The sequence below is a fragment of the Schistocerca gregaria genome, chromosome 2 (assembly GCF_023897955.1).
Source record: "Schistocerca gregaria isolate iqSchGreg1 chromosome 2, iqSchGreg1.2, whole genome shotgun sequence".
Taxonomy (NCBI): Eukaryota; Metazoa; Arthropoda; class Insecta; order Orthoptera; family Acrididae; genus Schistocerca; species Schistocerca gregaria.
Genome location: NC_064921.1, coordinates 916251455 through 916272704, shown reverse-complemented (window position 1 = coordinate 916272704; position 21250 = coordinate 916251455). Strand labels below are relative to the sequence as shown.

General features: G+C 41.7%; 1 protein-coding gene across 1 annotated transcript in view; it reads left to right on the top strand.

The window, feature by feature from the left end:
• The window catches only part of LOC126336046 (protein lozenge-like), a gene marked incomplete at its 5' end in the record, with an annotated part of 433243 nt that overhangs the window by 169651 nt on the left and 242342 nt on the right, over window positions 1–21250 (top strand). Inside the window, one exon of the mRNA XM_049999526.1 lies at window positions 19751–19864. Coding sequence (XP_049855483.1) covers window positions 19751–19864 — 114 coding nt within the window. The remainder of the gene's footprint in view (window positions 1–19750; window positions 19865–21250) is intronic.

The following is a 21250-nucleotide window of genomic DNA, read 5'->3' as shown; positions in this document are numbered from 1 at the left end:
GTTTCTGTTTCCTGTTATGTTGTTGTAAGGCCCGTTATTATTGATAGTGACTTCTACCTATCCAGCTCTGTTTCTGCATACTGCGTATTAGCATTTAGAAAGGCAGTGATTAGTTTCGACACATAAAAATATAGATATTTGTAAATGTGTTTCGACCAAGGATATTACGGCCTGTCACAATTCCAGTAAGATTTTACATGGAATATGCCTCGCAAATCTTTTCTAACTCGTGTTTACCGAGAATCCCTTGCGGAGCGAAAGTGCCGCGGTCGTCCGTCTGTAGCAGCATCCTAAAGCATATCCCTAGCTCAAATATTATGTCGTTCCTGAAGGAGACCAATCACGCCCCCCCCCCCCCCCAAAAAAAAAATAGCACTGCTTCAAGAAAAACCACTCTTGTTAAATACAGCTTGTTCTATTCGTGGATGGCATCCAGCAAACAGTGGATGTGGATGAAGCTTCCGTCTTCCTAGACTCCCGAAACGCTTTACACGCCATACTAAGGAATCGACTATCAATCAAGACACGATAGTAAGCAGTACCTTCGCGGATGTGTGATTGGCTCGAGAAGTGTTTTGTTGTACTGGACGGTGAAGGTTCTACAGAAAAGAAAGTAACTTCTGTTCTGCCCCAAGAAACAAGGTCTGTAGTCTTCACAGTTCACAGAAACAATTTATCAGTTAGGTTCACTAACATTATAAACATTTCCGCTGACAATATTGTGTGTACGAAAGTATCGGCTTTGGATGATTGCAAGGATCTGCAGAAACATAAAAGATATCCACATTGCGTAATGAGCGATTACAAGATTAGTGGCGAACGTGTTTAGCACGTCATATCGTAGTCACGAAAAAAACAGCATGCAGGAAGGCGAATGAAAGATTTCGATTTGGTGGAGAGAACCAGTGAAAATGCGATGCATCTGTTAAGTAGGTCGCATACAAGAGGCAAGTGCGACCAGTTCTAGAGTATTGCTTTATTATTTGGAGTCGTTTTTAAGCATGCATGACATCTGATATTGCACGAATTCAGAGAATGGCTGTTACGGTCGTAACTGAACCCTATATCACGTACTTAAGCGTAACGAAAGTGCATGGGGTATTTAAATGGGTAAGAATGGGAAAGGCGCTTTGTTGTTCTTGGGAAAATCTGTTGGATAAATTTAGAGAAACTCCTATTCGATGAAGTCTATGCGATCATTGTGCTGTCATCATCCCATATGTCGCGTAGGTATCATGGCAATAAAATAAGAAAGACAGCAGCACAAAATAGGCAACATTTGCACACTGCGACATGGACTGTACAGTGGACCATGGGGCACACATGAACTGATAGCTGAAACATTATGACCACCTGATTGATAGCGTGTTGATACGGAATACAGCAGCAATTTTGCGTGACACTGATTCGACAAATCCATCGTAGATCTCCAGATCACCAACTAGGTACCTGGGCATAGGTCATACAATTCCCATAAATTAGTGGGGCTGTGATTTGTGTGCGCCAAGATGGCGCCAAATAGTGTCCCAGATGTGTTTCATCAGGTTCATATCAGGCTAATTTAATGGCCAAAAAACCAACATGTATTCACTACCATGCTTCTGAAAACACTGTGGCGCGATACCGGCCTTATAACACGAAAATTTGTCCTGAAAAAAAAAAGTGTTCTTTCCATCAGGGAAAACTCTAGTACCAAGGGTTACAGGTTATCATCAATGATGTTCATATACTCCACAAATGTCATGGTGTCTTCGATTGCAATCAGCAATGATTCTCATGTAGTCCACAGATGTCATGGTGTCTACGATTGCCACCTCAGGTACCATTACACCCCAGCTGAATGTCACCTGTGTGATATCGATTGAGCTGTTTACCATGCCTCTAAGGTGCAATAAATTCGATCCCCGGTGATGTACAGGGAAGGGAAGTTCTCATAACATCACGAACGTTTACGAGAAACACTGTAGCTAAACGTATAACGCTGTTGTAAATGAAAATTACTAGATGTGACCCAACGGAGCGTGAAAGTACGGGTACCACACCTCATACAGGTATGTTAATGAAGGGATTCTTCTGTCTACAAAAGAAAACTGGGAGTCACTATAAAAATTTGGTTTACTGCCTTAAGATATCAAATAAAGTGGTTTGTCCATTGAATCAGGCATATAAACATTTTTTAAGTATGATCTATAGAAGTGGTAACCAACCTGGGGTAATTAACCCCAGAGGACAAAGTGAAAATTTCTGAGAAGTAAAGCCTAAAGGATTCGAGTCTGTTTCAGTAACTCAACTAAGTCTTTTTCAAAAGATTATTACTGTTATCACAATTCTGTAAGAATCTAATACTGATTATATAAGTTACCAACAATTACCTTTTCTCGGTTTAGTTACATTAAAGCGATGGAGTTCACAGGTTCATCACATAGCCCCCCACTACACACACATGTTGTGCATAGTCCCGCACATCGCTGATGATGAAAGTGAGACATATACGTAAAAAATACTAAATATCTCAAGCAAATTTCTTCAAGTTGTAGATAGTACCTGCAGTAGTCCATAAATTGCTTCATTGCTCCCTTCGAGACAAATAAATAAACTGACCGCAGACACAGCTGTAATACATGAGAGCTACTATAGTGGTGTAAACATTATTATTATAACATATATAGTAGTATATATTATAATTATATTAATAATATTAATATTATTATTACTATTAGAGTGGTTAGACGAAATGAAGAAGTGCAGCAAAGAAGTGATTTATGAACAGCAAGTATAGTGCACACATCTGAACTTGTCTGATTTTAAATGGGGATGCAGTGTGCAGGTCAAACAAATGTAGCAATCGAGAGGTAATGCAGGGGGAGTATGTTTTGTAACAAGTGTCTACTCTCACTGTGGATAGTTAGCTATCTTATCTGATGAGGAGTTGTGGGTAGCGGGTGTGATGCATCACAAATTCCTTCGACACTCAGTCCAACACGCGTACACACACAGTCACATACCAAATATCATTCATCTTCCATCATTTTAAAAATAAAAGTATTCCAAGGAAAGTCTCTGTCTAAAGTTTGGTTAGGTGATAATATGGGGGGGAGGGGGGTGCAACAAATGGCAGGGGGTGGGGGGAGCAACATACGGCAGGGAGGGGGAGAGCAACAGACGGCAGGGAGGGTGAGGGATGGCGAGTACTCGGTACTAACTAATGTTTGATTGGACTCAGTGATAATGCTCTAAGAAAAGTTGGTAAACACTAATCTATAGCCTTGGCACAGATGGGTGGACACATGCAAGCATAATCCGAACTATGTTGTCGATACGGCTAAAGACTGCACAAATGGTTAGTGATGTAAAGAAAGAACCAAAGGCAAGTCATTACGAACACTAAAAGATTGGCAATAGTGTATGATTGGTCAAAAAGCTGATTGCAAATATTAAAACGGTCACTGTCGCCTCAGTTATTGCACCAATGACTCATGCTCACCGCTCCTAACCGGTGTGAGAGTAGAAGAGGGCTATGGCAGTGCTTTTACTCTCCAAAACTTAGCTGGTTCTGCTAGCATAGGAACCTCTTTCCAAAAATAATTTTATAAACAAGTTTAACAAATTTCTACTCTCACGGAATTCGTCGTGATTCACCAATAACGGTGTGGAGTGGCAAGGAAAGCAGAGAATCTCTCCAATCTCTCCCACAACATGACATATTTCTAAATATGGCCAACCAATAGCCTTGCACATTCACACAAATGGGACGTCATTCCTTCTAGGGAAATACACTCCTGGAAATTGAAATAAGAACATCGTGAATTCATTGTGCCAGGAAGGGGAAACTTTATTGACACATTCCTGGGGTCAGATACATCCCATGATCACACTGACAGAACCACAGGCACATAGACACAGGCAACAGAGCATGCACAATGTCGGCACTAGTACAGTGTATATCCACCTTTCGCAGCAATGCAGGCTGCTATTCTCCCATGGAGACGATCGTAGAGATGCTGAATGTAGTCCTGTGGAACGGCTTGCCATGCCATTTCCACCTGGCGCCTCAGTTGGACCAGCGTTCGTGCTGGACGTGCAGACCGCGTGAGACGACGCTTCATCCAGTCCCAAACATGCTCAATGGGGGACAGATCCGGAGATCTTGCTGGCCAGGGTAGTTGACTTACACCTTCTAGAGCACGTTGGGTGGCACGGGATACATGCGGACGTGCATTGTCCTGTTGGAACATCAAGTTCCCTTGCCGGTCTAGGAATGGTAGAACGATGGTTTCGATGACGGTTTGGATGTACCGTGCACTATTCAGTGTCCCCTCGGCGATAACCAGAGGTGTACGGCCAGTGTAGGAGATCGCTCTCCACACCATGATGCCGGGTGTTGGCCCTGTGTGCCTCGGTCGTATGCAGTCCTGATTGTGGCGCTCACCTGCACGGCGCCAAACATGCATACGACTATCATTGGCACCAAGGCAGAAGCGACTCTCATCGCTGAAGACGACACGTCTCCATTCGTCCCTCCATTCACGCCTGTCGCGACACCACTGGAAGCGGGCTGCACGATGTTAGGGCGTGAGCGGAAGACGGCCTTACGGTGTGCGGGACCGTAGCCCAGCTTCATGGAGACGGTTGCGAATGGTCCTCGCCGATACCCCAGGAGCAACAGTGTCCCTAATTTGCTGGGAAGTGGCGGTGCGGTCCCCTACGGCACTGCGTAGGATCCTACGGTCTTGGCGTGCATCCGTGCGTCGCTGCGGTCCGGTCCCAGGTCGACGGGCACGTGCACCTTCCGCCGACCACTGGCGACAACATCGATGTACTGTGGAGACCTCACGCCCCACGTGTTGAGCAATTCGGCAGTACGTCCACCCGGCCTCCCGCATGCCCACTATACGCCCTCGCTCAAAGTCCGTCAACTGCACATGCGGTTCACGTCCACGCTGTCGCGGCATGCTACAGTGTTAAAGACTGCGATGGAGCTCCGTATGCCACGGCAAACTGGCTGGCACTGATGGCGGCGGTGCACAAATGCTGCGCAGCTAGCGCCATTCGACGGCCAACACCTGGTGTGTCCGCTGTGCCGTGCGTGTGATCATTGCCTGTACAGCCCTCTCGCAGTGTCCGGAGCAAGTATGGTGGGTCTGAGACACCGGTGTCAATGTGTTCTTTTTTCCATTTCCAGGAGTGTAATTACTGTCAGCCAATCGCAGACCCTGTTATTCGGACTTAAGCAAACGTTTGTGTGCAGCATGACCATGACCAACGGCATATCCCAAAGTCTCAAACAATGAGTTTTCTTACCTGGATTTCAGATCTTATCTTGCTAAAAAGAACTCCTTCTAGAATATCAATCAATGCAATTTTTATGGAACTAAGGCAGCCTTCCTGTGCACCTGCTATGTGGGCACAGGACACTGTGATTTCCCTATTCTGTACTTCGTCGACGATGGCTTTACGTGCCGAAAAAGTTTTGACACACTGCTCCTTCTAAGTTCCTTGTCTCGAGCCAGGTAAAGAATACCCCCAAGACTGCAGAAAATAACAGGTCTCCCTCAATTTAATAAAAGGAAAGAAGAAGAAGCAGTAATTTGCAGTACTGAGTATTGTCGATAAGTTTCATGCAGCAGTAAAGAATTGGCTGTACTGACCATTGGGTTGCGCATATTACATTATAAAATGGGTTGCGTGATAATTTAGTATAAACTGCAACATAACACTCCCATAGTCCATCGCATAATATTGCCCCCAACAAGTCTGCACCGTCGAGCATTACTTTTTGTGTGGAAACGTTCGTCTGTATGACAGCCTGTCTGGTTACACAGAGCGACGTGGAGTGAAAGGAAACGTGTGTCATATGACCAGACGATATGTATCCTGATATCCACTGTCTAATCTCGATGGTCCCATGCACACTGCAGTCGCAATTGGCGACATCGTTGGGTCACCAAGGGAAGAAGTGAGAGTCGTTTACTACAGAGCTCAATGTTCAACAAAGTGCACTGAATGGTGTATGGTGTGCTCCGAACACTTTGCCAGTACCAGCATTACACTCTATCGCCGGTTCCGTCACAGATCATTCTACCCTAAAGAGTGGAAAAATCTAAAATTTCCACGTTCTGGTGCGTGGACGTCCAACAGTTCTTCGCCTATTTGTGCTTTCAGCGCCTATAACCAATTTTTATGCATGGTCACAACAGCAGCATGCGATCAGCCAACCAGCTCCGTCACTTTCAATATATTTGACCGCAGCAGCTGGGCCATAACAGTTTCCTCTTGGTCATCGTCGCCTATGTCACAGGATTTCTCAATTTGCAGCCTGTAATGTTCGTCTCTCCTCTGCGTTTACAGGGTGTTACAAAAAGTTACGGCCAAACTTTCAGGAAACGTTCCTCACACACAAATAAAGAAAAGATGTTATGTGGACATGTGTCCGGAAACTCTTAATTTCCGTGTTAGAGCTCATTTTAGTTTGTTCTCCCGCCTACACTCAATGGAGCACGTTATCATGATTTCATAGGGGATACTCTAGCTGCGCTGCTGGAACATGTGCCTTTACAAGTACGACACAACATGTGGTTCGTGCACGATGGAGCTCCTGCACATTTCAGTCGAAGTGTTCGTACGCTTCTCAACAACAGATTAGGTGACCGACGGACCAATTCCGTGGCCTCCACGCACGCCTGACCTCAACCCTCTCGACTTTCATTTATGGGGGCATTTGATAGCTCTTGTCTACGCAACCCCGGTACCAAATGCAGAGACTCTACGTGCTCGTATTGTGGACGGCTGTGATACAATACGCCATTCTCCAGGGCTGCATCAGCGCATCAGGGATTCCGTGCGACGGAGGGTGGACGCACGTATCCTCGCTAACGGAGGACATTTTGAAAATTTCCTGTAACAAAGTGGTCGAGTTCAAGCTGGTACGTTCTGGTTCCATTCCATGATTAATGCGATTTGAAGAGAAGTAACAAAATGGGCTCTAACATGGAAAGGAAGAGTTTCCGGACAAATGTCCACAAAACATATTTTCTTTTTTTGTGTGTGAGGAATGTTTCCTGAAAGTTTGGCCGTACCTTTTTGTAACACCCTGTATACTTTCCTTACCAAGTAACGTGTCCTCAACACCACCAAGCGGCATACGGTCTGATGTCTGCCAGTGGTGATGATGCTTTGGCTTATCACTGTATGCAGATGTAGATGCAGGGAAGGTACGATCAACACTGTGGCCGTCACCAAACATCCATCTTTAAAAGCGAACGATGTGAAGTGTTTTATTACCATTGTTATCCTCCACCTTCGAAGTTAACACTTTTGAGACTGGCCTCCGTCACAGTGGCTGAAGCAGGCAGCTGGCTGATTTTGGCATATTTTTCGAAGATGGTAGTTTTGTAACTGTAAATGCATCGAAATCATGTGATATCTCTTCTGAAACGAAGAAAACTGGTTTATCCTTTCGTAAAAATTGTGTTCAGAAATATTAAAATTAAAAGATATAGAAACTGTTTCAGTGAATCATATCGGGTGGTGGTCTAGCGGTTATGCGCTTCCTTGGAAATCAAGAAGTCGCGAGATCGAAGCCCGGTCGTATTATGAAAATTTCCGCCTGCGTTTTAACCAAGTCTTAACCTCTTAACAATTTGGAGAGTCGCCAGAAATGACATGTGGTTCAGACTCCACGTTTAAATTGTAGGAATCTTTTTCACTGTTCGATGACTGGGGTCCGTTATGAATACGCAAATCCCCGAAGTGTCGGCCAATTAAAAGGTTTGCATGAGGTCCTTATTATATTATTCCGAAAAAACTTGTATATGAAGTTCTTCGACAAAATTTGCCTGATTGCGGTATGTTTTAAAACATTCAGGCTTACAAAGAGCTACATTACAATTTGGGCAGCCAGCCGCGGTGACCGAGCGGTTCTAAGCGCTTCAGTCCGGAACCGCGCAACTGCTACGGTCGCAGGTTCGAATTCTGCCTCGGACATGGATGTGTGTGATGTCCTTAGATTAGTTAGGTTTACGTAGTTCTAGGTTCTAGGAGACTGATGACCTCAGATCCATAGTGCTTAGAGCCATTTGAACAAATTTGGACATCAAATCGTTCAATTGGCTCTGAGCACTATGAGACAGCATTTGAGGTCAGGCTTAGAACTGCTTAAACCTAACTAACCAAAGGACATGACACACGCCGGCCGGAGTGGCCTAGCGGTTCTAGACGCTACAGTCTGGAACCGCGCGACCGCTGCGGTCACAAGTTCGAATCCTGCCTCGGGCATGGATGTGTGTGATATCCTTAGGTTAGTTAGGTTTACGTAGTTCTAAGGTCTAGGGGACTGATGACCTCAGAAGTTAAGTGCCTTACTGCTCAGAGCCATTTTTGAAGCAGGATTCGAACCCGGGACCGTAGAAGCAGCGCGGTTCCGGACTGAAGCGCCCATAACCACTCGGCCAGAGCGGCCGGCAATATGGACATCATCACGACTTTTCTGTTCTGAACGCTTTTCCTTTTACCTCTTAATGACAACGAAGGAGACACTTCTTGGGCGCGATTTTTTCTCAGTAGGTGAAGTATTTCCGACAAAATGTCGTCCATTATGTTCAGTCTAGGAATTGGGAATAACGAATCTCACTTGATGTGAGGAAAAAAGAATTTCGTAACTACACAGGAGACTTTTACTGCACCAGTGCATTTCTGATCCCCATGACAAACAAATGGGAGAACAGTTCTTTCTGCCATTGGAACTGCTTTCCCTTGGAAGGATAGTAAGTAATAATTTCATTTTATCCGATTAAGTCAGAGGAGCAACGAGACGAGACTCTCGGATTTAGAATACAGATGGTCAGATTGCGAACACTGCTTGGTAATACAAAGCAGAGATGCTTCCTTGTGAAGTACTTGTGGATATCAATGGAGGGAAGAAAGTGCTACGGTTGCTACGAATTTTTACGCACTGCACTAGAAAGACTCGGATACTGCCCTCGAGAGCCGGCCGGTGTGGCCGAGCGGTTCTAGGCGCTTCAGTCTGGAACCGCGCGACCGCTACGGTCGCAGGTTGGAATCCTGCCTCGGGCATGGATGTGTGTGATGTCCTTAGGTTAGTTAGGTTTAAGTAGTTCTAAGTTCTAGGGGAATGATGACCTCAGATGTTAAGCCCCATAGTGCTCAGAGCCGTCGTCGAGACTAACTGACGTTGCACGAGTACTACGAGTGTTCCGTTTCGAATGTGTTAAACGAGCACTGTTCCTTCTTTTAAAGCCGTACAGTATGATGTGCGCAAGTCTGAGGACGCCAGTGGCAGTCTAGTCGTCTCTCTCAGTGGCAGCAGGCGCGGCAGTGCGGCGTCGCCTGTGACATCCTCGTGGGAGCCGCTGACGCAATTTCCCCCGCTGCCTGCAGCTGGGGGACTCCGGCCGGTCGCAGGTCACATTCGAGCCGCGTAATTGGACGGCGGCCCTTGCGGCAGCGTTTGAGTGAAAAACACTGCTTGTCGTCGCGCCCTGTTCCTGCCGCTCCCTTCTCGCCAGCCTCTCGTCGGCACATTACGCGCCAACTGCTTACTCGTACTCTTCTCCATTTATTTATTATGCACTTTGTCCACTTGCGTCCGCTACAAAAAGAGACTTAATTAGGTTGAGGCGGCGAGAAGCAGAGCGCGGCCGAGCCTCGGGAAAGCCAAGTTTGCCGCCTGAGGTGCAACTCCCTCTCTCGTTTGGAACAGCTTGACGCGCCGGCCGACTACGAGGATTAGGCGCTTCACTTCTAGTCTCTGCCACGCAGTTCGTTAATTCACTGGCGTTTGCCACATTTCATCGCTCAGAAGGAGACAATGTCGGAGTGTTTGACGGCGCAGGCTGTCGTTGACAACACTGACTCAAAGAAATTGCAACATTTATTCAGTGAACACTAGACAGACATGAAAAAACAAGTTGCATTTGGATAACACTTCCATCAACACTGTTGAGAAAGTTGTGCGCTACTGAGAGATAAACTTCGTTCCGGCCACAGACGGGCCAGTCGGCTGAAGGACGGCCGTGCCATCCTCAACCAATGGGGACATCGAGATACGGTGAAAGACGATTATTGTTAATCAAGTAAAGATCCACGCAGTGGACACCAAATGAAAAAGCTACTCCTTTTGTTTCAGATCTAGACTGCCATAAAAAATGGGAAGGAACTGTTATTTAGAACTCAGGGAGAAGTTGTAGTCTAATTCACAATCGATTTGTTAATCTTAAACATGACTTACAACAAAATTATTAATTTAACCAAAGCCTTACTAAAATGGGATCTATGGTGGACAAAGTGATCCGTTGGGGATCGAAACACGACACTAACCGGAGCACTGTCTCAATTCATACACGTGATTCCAGGTTATCGCATCAAACTACGCTACCACCAAGCATCTATCTTCTACCGTACAAAAAAAAAGAAAAATATGGGTCCGAAAGAGCAGGGTGCTGAGAAGAATATGTTTTAGCCCTACGTGGAAGCAGCGAATATTTTACCGTCCCGCTGGTCAAGGCGGCACACCATGATGTGTTCGGCGATTGAATTCATGGACAATGGCCGGCCGGAGTGACCGTATCGTTCTATGAGCTACAGTCTAGAGCCGAGCGACCGCTAAGGTCTCAAGTTCGAATTCTGCCTCGGGCATGGATGTGTGTGATGTCCTTAGGTTAGTTAAGTTTAATTAGTTCTAAGTTCTAGGCGACTGATGACCTCAGAAGTTAAGGCGCATAGTGCTCAGAGCCATTTGAACCGTTTGAACCATGGACGATGGAGCTTGCGCTGTTGATACGTAGGGTTGCTCAACAGAGTCTAAAAGCTTCTACGTTATAGAAGCCTTTCATCGGTCACAGAACCGTCAACTGTTGTGGCGAATAATGCATCTTTTGCATGGGATGGAATGTAAGCAAACAGAACACTGCTTGTTAAGTCCGTTACAGTTGAAACATATGGTAAAAAAACTTGCCCTTATAGGACAGAAATACTATATTCAATGTAACAGTTGGTACATGGATACCAACTATGTTCCACACAACGACAGCAAGTATGCAGTCTGTACGGAAATTCCTACATGCGAAGTATGTTATAATAGTGAGACTCGGTCAGTAACAAAGCCTTTTGGTTTTACGAGAGTTATTATAAATATGTTAACAATTCAATTACTTGATTTCATACACCTGTCGGGAATTTCAAAAATTATAAGACTGCCGTCGGCTGCACTGATATATTAATAATTTTCTGCCGGTTTCGATCGAAGCGACCATCTTCACCGGAAGGAAAAAACAAACAGAAGTTGTACATGAGGTGGATATGTAACTCCAGTGCATATCCATCTAACATACAGCTTTTTTCCCTCCAGCAAAGATTGTCACTACGGCTGTAAACGGTAAAAAATAAATAAAATATTGTACAGATGACAGCGAATAAGCGATTTTTCACTAATATATTAGATTGGAGATCCTCTCTCTAGTTAAGGTCTTTACACATCTAGTTCAATACTGGTTACCCACACGTATTTAAAGAAAATAGGGTCAGGCTAACAGAGTTAACATTCCATCATTTTAAAAAGTAAATATAACTATTAGGATATGGCTTACACGTAGTTTGATGAATGATACATTTCTGCACCTAGGAACCTGAAGGTGGTGGTGAACTGTGTCACTGAAGCCACTCACTATAAAAAGAAAACAACCTAACACATACAACTCAACATATTATTAGTATTTTCAAGAATCGCATCATTGGCCCCGTTTTATCGCCTAAAGTAACTGCCATTCCTAATAGTCATGCTACCGAAGGCCAGAAAGTATGTATACATTACAGAAAACGCATTGGTTTTGCTAAGATTGTGCTGAAAGATGTTTCCAGGTTCTGGACCCTTCTTGTACTTCAGTACCTATTTAAAAGTACTGTTGTTAACCGAAAGTTTACAATAATCAAAGCAATTTTTATTTTTTGTGGTGGACATAAATTACCCCACGCCCTTGGTAGTACGCGTTATGGAAAATACGTGGATATTGCTAGGGTTAATGTCCACCAATAGATGTTCGGATTATTATGATCAGGCAGTGTACATGTCTGCCTTTTCAAAATATATGGGCCCTTTGCAATTTATTTAATCTTAGGCATTACTCCGTTTCATATTTACGGTCTCGATTAACAAATGGTCCATTGTACTGCATCCGCTTCTGAAGCTAAAGTAAGAATACTTCTTTGTGATTTTTTTCTGTACATTGTTTCTGAACAGCCAGTGAAACATCTCAGAGAACTGGAATACTAAAATACGTTTCCCATATCGTCTGACGCATTGTTGATAGACGTGCGCTTAGTTGATGCGTGTTGTAGAAAGCGGTGCGTAATTCGGCCGCTCTATTTTTATCGTTGTTGTAAACGAGGATCTGCACTGAGCCGGGAGCTGTACTGCGGAGGTTTCCGCGACCTACTTTCAGAGCAGAGCCTTTTCGTGTTTTCATTGCTCTATACCTTCCCTCCGAAAGTGTTTTCGTTTCCCTCGTAGGAAAAAATAAATTCTTATTTATATTGCACTGTGCACTCTACGATCATAGTCCATTTAAAAAACAAGAGCTACTCCAGGTTTCCCTTTACAAAAGTTCAGGCAACCTGAATGAGAGCGGATTCTTTCTCAAGATTTAAGTGTTCCTTTTCCCACGCGCCATTCAAGAGTGGAATGGTACAGAAGTAGTAGGAAAATGGTTCGATGAACCCTCTGCCAGGCACTTAAGTGTGAATTGCAGAGTAGCAATGTAGATGTAGATGTAGTACACTACAGTACACGATGAGGATGCTGAAAAGTGAAACCACTCACGAAAGTGAGTGGTATGTAATAAAATAATATTCTAATCACTTCTCTTCTAAGCTGAATAAGTTTAATAAAGTATTAAGAAATAAAAATATTCTTGTTTTGGTCGTTAGACTTTGGTAGACCTAGTGTAAATGGCGAATGTCAACAGTTTTATCATTTCTTTATGAAGTCATACCCTTTTAATTTTTAATACACTCATTCATTTGCTACATCTCAGTGCTTTCAAGAGTCATTGTCGATGAATAATAGATAAACATGCCAGCTGCTGAAAACTTCATGTGCTGGCCACCGCCGCGCGCAGTCAACGTGTGTATTATTGAAATCGAAGTTGGATAACGTATCAAGACAACAAATTAGCAACGGAAACTATGGCAGCAGCAATGAAAATTTATTTCCTTGTAATTTGAGGGAGCAAATTTCACAGGGATTCATGTTGGCGACTGAAATCCAATAAAATGCGTGAACCGTTTTCAATTTTGAAAGGATTCACATTATAGCAAACTGTCATTTAACAGTAAGCACCGAAGAAAGTGTCTGTCTTTCACGAGACACCAGACATAGGAAACGTAGTAATGAATAACATTCAACGAACACTGCACTCAGCATTCAAGTAACAGTGGAGGATGAGAGTCAAGTTATTACTACTTAAAGGTGAGAATAACACTGCAAGATTTTAACAGATTAACAGCTTTTCGTTCACTACCAAAGCGTCATATTTTATTCTCAATTGCGATACAGGACAAGCAGTTCAACATGAAAAGTAACATCCTCTCAGCATCATTTTGTTATTGAACTGGATCTGTGAATGAACAGTTCTCGTTATGAGTTCATAGGGGCATAGGTGAATGGTTGTAATCCATAGGCCGAAATGAATATCTAGACTGTCTGACGAAATGAAAGCAGAATCCTCATCTTTATGTAATATGGTAAGTGCTGACATCAATAAGTTTTGTCATTGCTGCTGTAGAATATTCTTTATAAATATTCGACTTCACGATTTACAAAAGCATTTCTATACAAATAACTTAATTTTTCATCTTCTTAACATGTTGCGGCAGAACATTAAATTCATTAATAATGTTCAGAACTGGAGAATTATCCTTAACTTTGTGGTTGTCGTATATGGAAAAAAAACGAAAAGAAACAGAGACAATAGACAAACTAGACAACGAAGGATTTAGTCAAATATCAAAATAAACATCTATTTTAATCTTGATTGATGATGACTTAGAAAAATTTATGAATGACTGTGCTCACCTCCAACTGCGCAACACTACGCGCTGTTAACAGCCAACTGCCCAACACTATAATGGCGAATATTGCAACAATGCCGACCACCCTCAGACTGCACACAGCACAGTCGGTGATTTTCATATAGAGCGCTACATGTCGTTACAAATATAAAAAACCTAAACAGCCTACTTGCACACAGAGTAAATTATTTTCTCTCGATGAATCGTTATGCAGCTTGTCAAACAGCTCAGAAGATTGGAGAAATATTTCTCATCGTCTATGTTGCTTGAAAAGGTCTGGAGTGTCTAGTATTAAATAACATGTAGTGGTTTCGAGTAACGATTCGGTTGATGACAATGGTCAAGTAATAAGTTAACTGTAAGGGCAAATCAAAACAAAAGTCATTATGTGTCGGACTGATTAAGACAGATTTAAGAGCTTGCTGTAAAATATAACATTAAATATATTGCCGTTTATTCAAACTTGTCATCAACGAAGGTCCGAATTGTAAAATTTCGTAGGCAAGGATTACATTTCGTACTACTGCTAAAGAACGATACCCCTCACCTAACAGAATCCGTAATTTTTCTCTAGTATGGACTTGTATTTACTTCAGTGATAGGGGTTATTAGTCCACACGTGATACTCAACAATAATTCAAGCAAAAGTCTGCCTATGCCGATGGTACCAAAATCTGTGTGTTTATTTAATCTTTAATACGAAAATAGCAGAAAGAAAATGATCAAATGCTTCAGATCGCATTCGGCGATTTTTGTTTTGTTGTTGTTTTAAGGCAGCGCGTTATAAAGAAGCGACAGCAATTATCCACCGCGCGTAAGACAAAAGAAAGATAAAAGCTTCAAATGGCAATTAGGATAAATTCTAGATGTGTGCGTCATGTAGATTACTATAAGAGCAAAAGAAATTTCCATTTTCACTGCATGAAATTATGAAATTTTAACGAAAAAGAACAATAACTGGAGATAGGGGCATAACGTATCGTATGTAAAGTCTCTGGTGGCGGACCACAGTCTGTGGGAGCTGGAAGGAGGGGAGGAAGGAAGTAGAGTATCTCCTTTTTCGAAGGAACTTTCCAGGCATTTGGCTTCATAAATTTAGGGAAACCCTATATCTCAGTGATCGTAATGGCTGATTTCATTTAGGTAAGTTCTGTTTGCTGTTATAACACAACAGCTCACACAGCTGTTTTAGTAGCCAGCAATGAGAGCCACACTCTTATCAAATTGCTTACGAAGTATCTGGCTATGGATGTGTGTACACAGGGATCAAACGGCTCCATTTCTTCCTTAGAAGTATGTGATGAATTCTGTAGTCTACAGATACAAATACTGGCTTCTAGTATTCTTACCTCCGCAGGAATGACAGTTCTTGAGATGAAGATAACAATACTAGGACTTACTGCTCACGGTTGGCTGTGATTATTTATTATTATTATTATTATTATTATTATTATTACTATTATTATTATTATGGAATTAGATGCTTATTCTACCGACGAAAAATATTAGATCATTCGGTTGACACGTAATATGGAATTATCTGGAATTAGCCTACGTTCAAAATCACATTGATATCACTGCGCTTCTCCAAGAGATTCCCTCCGACGTGAGAAAACAGATCCTTGGAGTCTGCGGAATTTTATTTGTGCGGATAAATGTTCAGTTTTGCTATTCGTATGGATTCTCATGTTGTTTATTAATTGATAACTTTTTAATGATTTTTTCGCTCCTGTTCCTGATTTTATCTTGTTCAGCAACGTGTGCTACTAAAGAGAACAGACATTGGGATATAAAGTCAAAACCACCTCTGAGATTGTAAATCTGTGTTTTGGGAAATAATTCTATCCCCTGATTTCGTAATAAAATGACACCGTAAGTGTATATGCGATACACGCAGTTTTTAACAAGACACGATAACAAGCGATTAAACATTTATGTAAAGGAGATAGCCTTCGTAAACCTAAGAGTAATTAATAACTACAGTAATGGTTATTGTGATATACTATACCGTTAAAGTTATTATCTAGTGATACAATCAAGTAAGCTAATGATGCATTCGTTGATTAGATACGACACCGATAAATATTTTAAAAACAGTAACATCCAATATTTATTTTAAAAAATTACATGAAATGCGACGGTGTTTTGCATTTGTTTACATCTGCAGTTCGGTGACGGCTAGAAACTGGATCCATTCGTTGAAAGCAAGTTTATAAAAAAAAAGTGTAGAATTTTACCTTTTGAACAAAGAAATCCAATGTGATGTCTGATACGTCGTCGTCCATTATCCAGTCACAGCAGTCAAAAGTGACTGACATCGAAAATGAACTTTAATCACTACGACCGGTGTAACAAAATGGCTGTTTGGTCCATCTTTGTCGAAGATTCCCAGATTGCCAACTTACTCACTGCTTCGATCAAACAATAATTAACTATCGATTCCTCGCATGGATTAGCATAGTATATATACATGCGAATGCTTAAATTTTGTAGATGAATTTTCCTCTTAAATCTCGACAATGAGTTGGATGCCACAAGAAAATATTTACACCAATGAATGAGTTGATGACTCCGATATTATAAATAAAGACGTGTTTATGCGCGCAGGTGAATTTATCAGTTATGCCTAAAACACTGTTAACTACAGTTTTTGCTTGCGTTATACGTATTAAATAATAGTCAAATGTGTTACACAGTAAAACTAAATAAAAGTTAGTAATACGTGTTTTTCTTCTACATGGTTAATGAACACACATGTTTACTTCATGTTCAAATATCCCTTGTTAGGGCGTGTAGGGCAGGGATATCTAGTGAGCGAGCAAACCCAAATATTAACGTAACTTTGCTATGACACTGTTGTTTACATTTTGCGCTATGACAAACTTACGTTAAATGTATTTACTCTGGTTTCACATATTTATTAATTGGTGAAAGCCCCGGTGCTGAACTATTGTTGCTGCAAATACAAACCTGAATTGTTGATGCTACAAACACAAATCAAAATTCGTCAAAAGAAGAAAAACTACTTTCCAAAGATAATTATATTTCTCCTATGAGTAGGAAGCACTGTATGCGTTGATAAATATCGAAAGACAGTGTAATGAAGGCTTGCGGTAGTAGAGGAAGGCTTACGGTAGTAGAGCTTATTTATGTGACTGTATCACCACGTACTGACGACACAAATGCTATATAAATTCAGTAGAGTAAGAGTGTGCTATCACTTAATTCGCTGAATGCATGCACATTTAGAGCAATGCTTACATGCGGATCATCAATATATAACAGTCGTTTCCTTCGTATTACTCACTTTTCCAAACTTATTTTATAAGAGTCATAAAGTTCCTACGACGAGACGAACGATTATGTGTGATTAAAGTTTTAGTTTTTCTAAGAATAAGAAAAATTATAAGCAATGTACAAGAAAGTGAAAACGGAGTAATTTAGTTCTTGAAAATACTTCAAAGTGATAAATCGCTAATTTGCTTCATGTCATAGCGCCAAATTCAAAGTTTTTCTGACCACTGTCAAATTAATGCCTCGGTGGTCATACCCAATACCACTGTAGCTCGATTTATTAAAAAACTGAAACGGCAAGACGGTCATGTGCAGTACAAATCCAAAATAAATGATGGTGGCTATGCAAGAAAAAGATAAAGACACTCACATCTGAGCTGCGACACTTGTCGCAAACCAGCAAAATGCCTTGGCTTTTATCTCTTTAAAGCTTTGGGGCAAGTTCATTCCAGGTACCGACTGCAGATTCTTAATATTCCTGCGAGACGCAGCTACTAAATCCTCAATACTTTTGAACGAGATATCTGTGTACTAGAGATGTATTGCCATTCAAAATCAGCACAGCGCTTAAGGTGGAACCTCATTTGGCTCTTGAGTCGACGCCTATCGGTGACAAAAATGCCGTTCTGCAAATGTGAATGTTCACTCCATGGATATTCCTACAGCGCACATAGTGAGAAAGCCTTCACAATATAAATTTAATATTAAGACATAATTTTCTGTTAGCATTTACAGGAAAGATAACGCAAAAGTGATTTTAAAATTCCCTGCTGATATGAAAGGACGGGTTATTCGAGCAATGTCGGAGGTCATCTAATGAAGCTGTGCCGTTTTGTACAGACTTGATTGTTGCCTGTTTCAGATACTCTTGCAATAAGTGACATGTAGATGAAGAGAATTAGAGTAATTGAATCAGAAGACCTACAATTATTATTTGTAACTGGCGGTTAATGTTAGATTAACGGGTGCAAATGTAACTAGCTTTCAATCAACTTGAAGACAAGATGGTAAAATGAAGGTGAAACGGGGAAGAAAATAAATACAGAAATAAATTCTCAATGAACAAAGTAAACAATATCAAACTTACTGTAATCCAGACAGTCAGAATGAGTCACAGTGTCATAATCCGTCACCAGATCATGGAACAAGAAAAAGCTTGAGAGCTGGAATGAACCATGATTGCGAACCTTTATTAATTTATTATTTGCTGTTTTCACGTACGCGCTCAAGAAGCTATTTTACACTGTTTCACGGTTATTTATATTAAAAAAAGTTCATTATACATTAATAACGATTTCAAAACTCATAGTAGGGATAGTACCAACAGCATCTGCAAGAGAGCGGGGCGTTCGTTCTAAAGCATAAAGAGAGCCCGATTTTTCTCGACCTGTGATGTAAATTGCCCGAACCGTTCGAGACGTAGAGAAACACGGGACTCGTCAGTTGTCGTCTGTGGTAACCCATGAATTAGAAACTGTTTAGAAGCAGGGAAAAAGAAAGACATAGCTGAAGACAGCTTTCTGTCTTTAATCTTGCGTTTCCGGTCAGTGTATTTTTGAGTTGTCGGTACATCATTCTAACACGAAGAAAAAATAAAATTTCTCATTATATTCGGATGCCATACCTTGGATATCATGTTTAATGTTTAATGTCACGTGGTGTTTCTCAAATATAAATTTCTAATTATATCTGATGTGTGAATTGTCCTTTCTTTATTTTATTTCCCATATTTACCAATACTACCCTATAACATACCTTGCTTCATAGATGTTTCAGTAGCTCCAAATGAAGCCGCTAGTATTTAGATGAGACAACCATGAGAAACCCCTCAGTAGTCAATTAAATCTTAGAACAGTATGATGACTCTGGATGCAGCAGATCTCAGCCGGCAGAGGTCTGCGTCATAGTTCAGGTTCTCAACTGCCCCTATAAATCACCCAATCATAATCCTATGTAGAATGTGTGACGCCATTTGGATCAGCACGCGAACCGCAACGGTCATCGCCCCCGCAATTTGGTGGCTCTACAAGATCTAATTATAATAGGTGGCTTCGGGTGGATATGACAAAATGAAGAAACTTTTGGTCTCTCTTCTTCCCCGAAATAAAGCCATTATCAACGCTATAGGAACTGTTACAGACCGTTAGCGTGGTGTCTCATGTAGATGTCAAACTTTTTGTACAATTTGTTTACTTATTATCTGAAACGTTTCTAAGGAGTAGTCCATATTGTCTAGTTATGCAGTCCTTCACAGAGTTTCTCTCCGCAGCGCGCATGGTTTCAGAATAATTTGCTGTTGTAACCGCTGCGTTTCTCTCTCAAGACAGGCAGTGGATGTTCCCCCGGCTGACGGTTGGCGGTTGTGCTGTTGCAGGGAAGAGCTTCACGCTGACCATCACGGTGAGCTCGTCGCCACCGCAGATGGCGACGTACAACAAGGCCATCAAGGTGACGGTGGACGGACCGCGGGAGCCACGCTCCAAGACAAGTAAGTCTCACCGTGGTAGGCCTCGTTGCGGCGCTGCAACGGCTCTGCGAACTCTTATCACGCATACTCAGTTTCTCAAGCTCTCATTTTTTATATATTCCAACAGTAGCACTATTTGCGTTGGTCAGTCGTAACAATGTTAAAATTGTTAATATTTAACAATATTAATCGGGTGCTCCAGAGTTAGTGCTTTCTGGAGATGACACTAGTACTGAGGTCAACCCAAACAGACCCACAGCAAAAGAAAAATTGGTAAATAATGTTCTTGAAAACGTCATTGAACAATGGAAAATCAAGGATGGAATGTAACAGTATTATGAAAAGAATAGTTGCTACTCACCATACAGTGAAGATGATGAGTCGTGTCAGAAAGTGAACTTTCGGCCAACCAGGCCTTCGTCGCAAATGGACTACATACACACACACACTCATGTAAAGGCAACTTACACTCCCATGGCGACAGCAGCCATAGACTGTGATCATGTGTGTGTGTGTGTGTGTGTGTGTGTGTGTGTGTGTTTGTTACCGACGAAGACCTTGTTGACCGGCAGTTCACTTCCTAAGACTTTTTTTTTATGCCTATCAGCGACTTAGCATATCTGTGACTCAGCACCTCCGCTATATCGTGAGCAGCAACTATCCTTTTCATAACAGTGAAAATTTTATTGAGTGGTTTTCTGCGAATGGTCTCCACCTCAATTTCCAAAAGACACAAAATTTGAAACGACACAACATATTCATTTCTCGGCATCAAAGGATATTACAGAATGATAAGTATAAGACTTGGTGTCGAAATAATCTCTTCGTCAAAAACTTCAAAACTTTTTAGGTGCGCATATTGATGAGAATTTAAAGTGCGAAAAACACCTTTTTGAGCTCATAAAACCACTAAGTTCAGCCAAGTCTGCACTTCGAATCATTAAAAATCTTGGATAGACACAAATTGGAAAGTAACAATTTTTTGCGTATTCAGTAACGTCGTATGAAATAATGTTTGGGGAAACAAATTTCTCAAGGAAGAAATTTTTCATTGCCCAAAGACGAGCTGTAATATTAATACTTGGTGCTCGCCCACGATCACCTCGTAAACATCTGTTCAGGAGTTACGCATTTTCATTTATTGCCATTTGGACTTCACAGTATATTTATTCTTTCATGAAGTTAGTTGTGAATAACACAGTACAGTTACATATCTGTAACACCAGAAGGAAAACCGATATTCATTATTTCGCATTAAGGTTGTCTTTAGCACAAAAGTGGTTCAGAAGGTTGCCACTAAACGATTTGATCAGTTATCCAATAACTGACAGACGGCCAGGTTAAACCTCAAAACATACTTAAAAAACTGATCCTGTACAACTGATGAATTTCCATGTATGCAATATG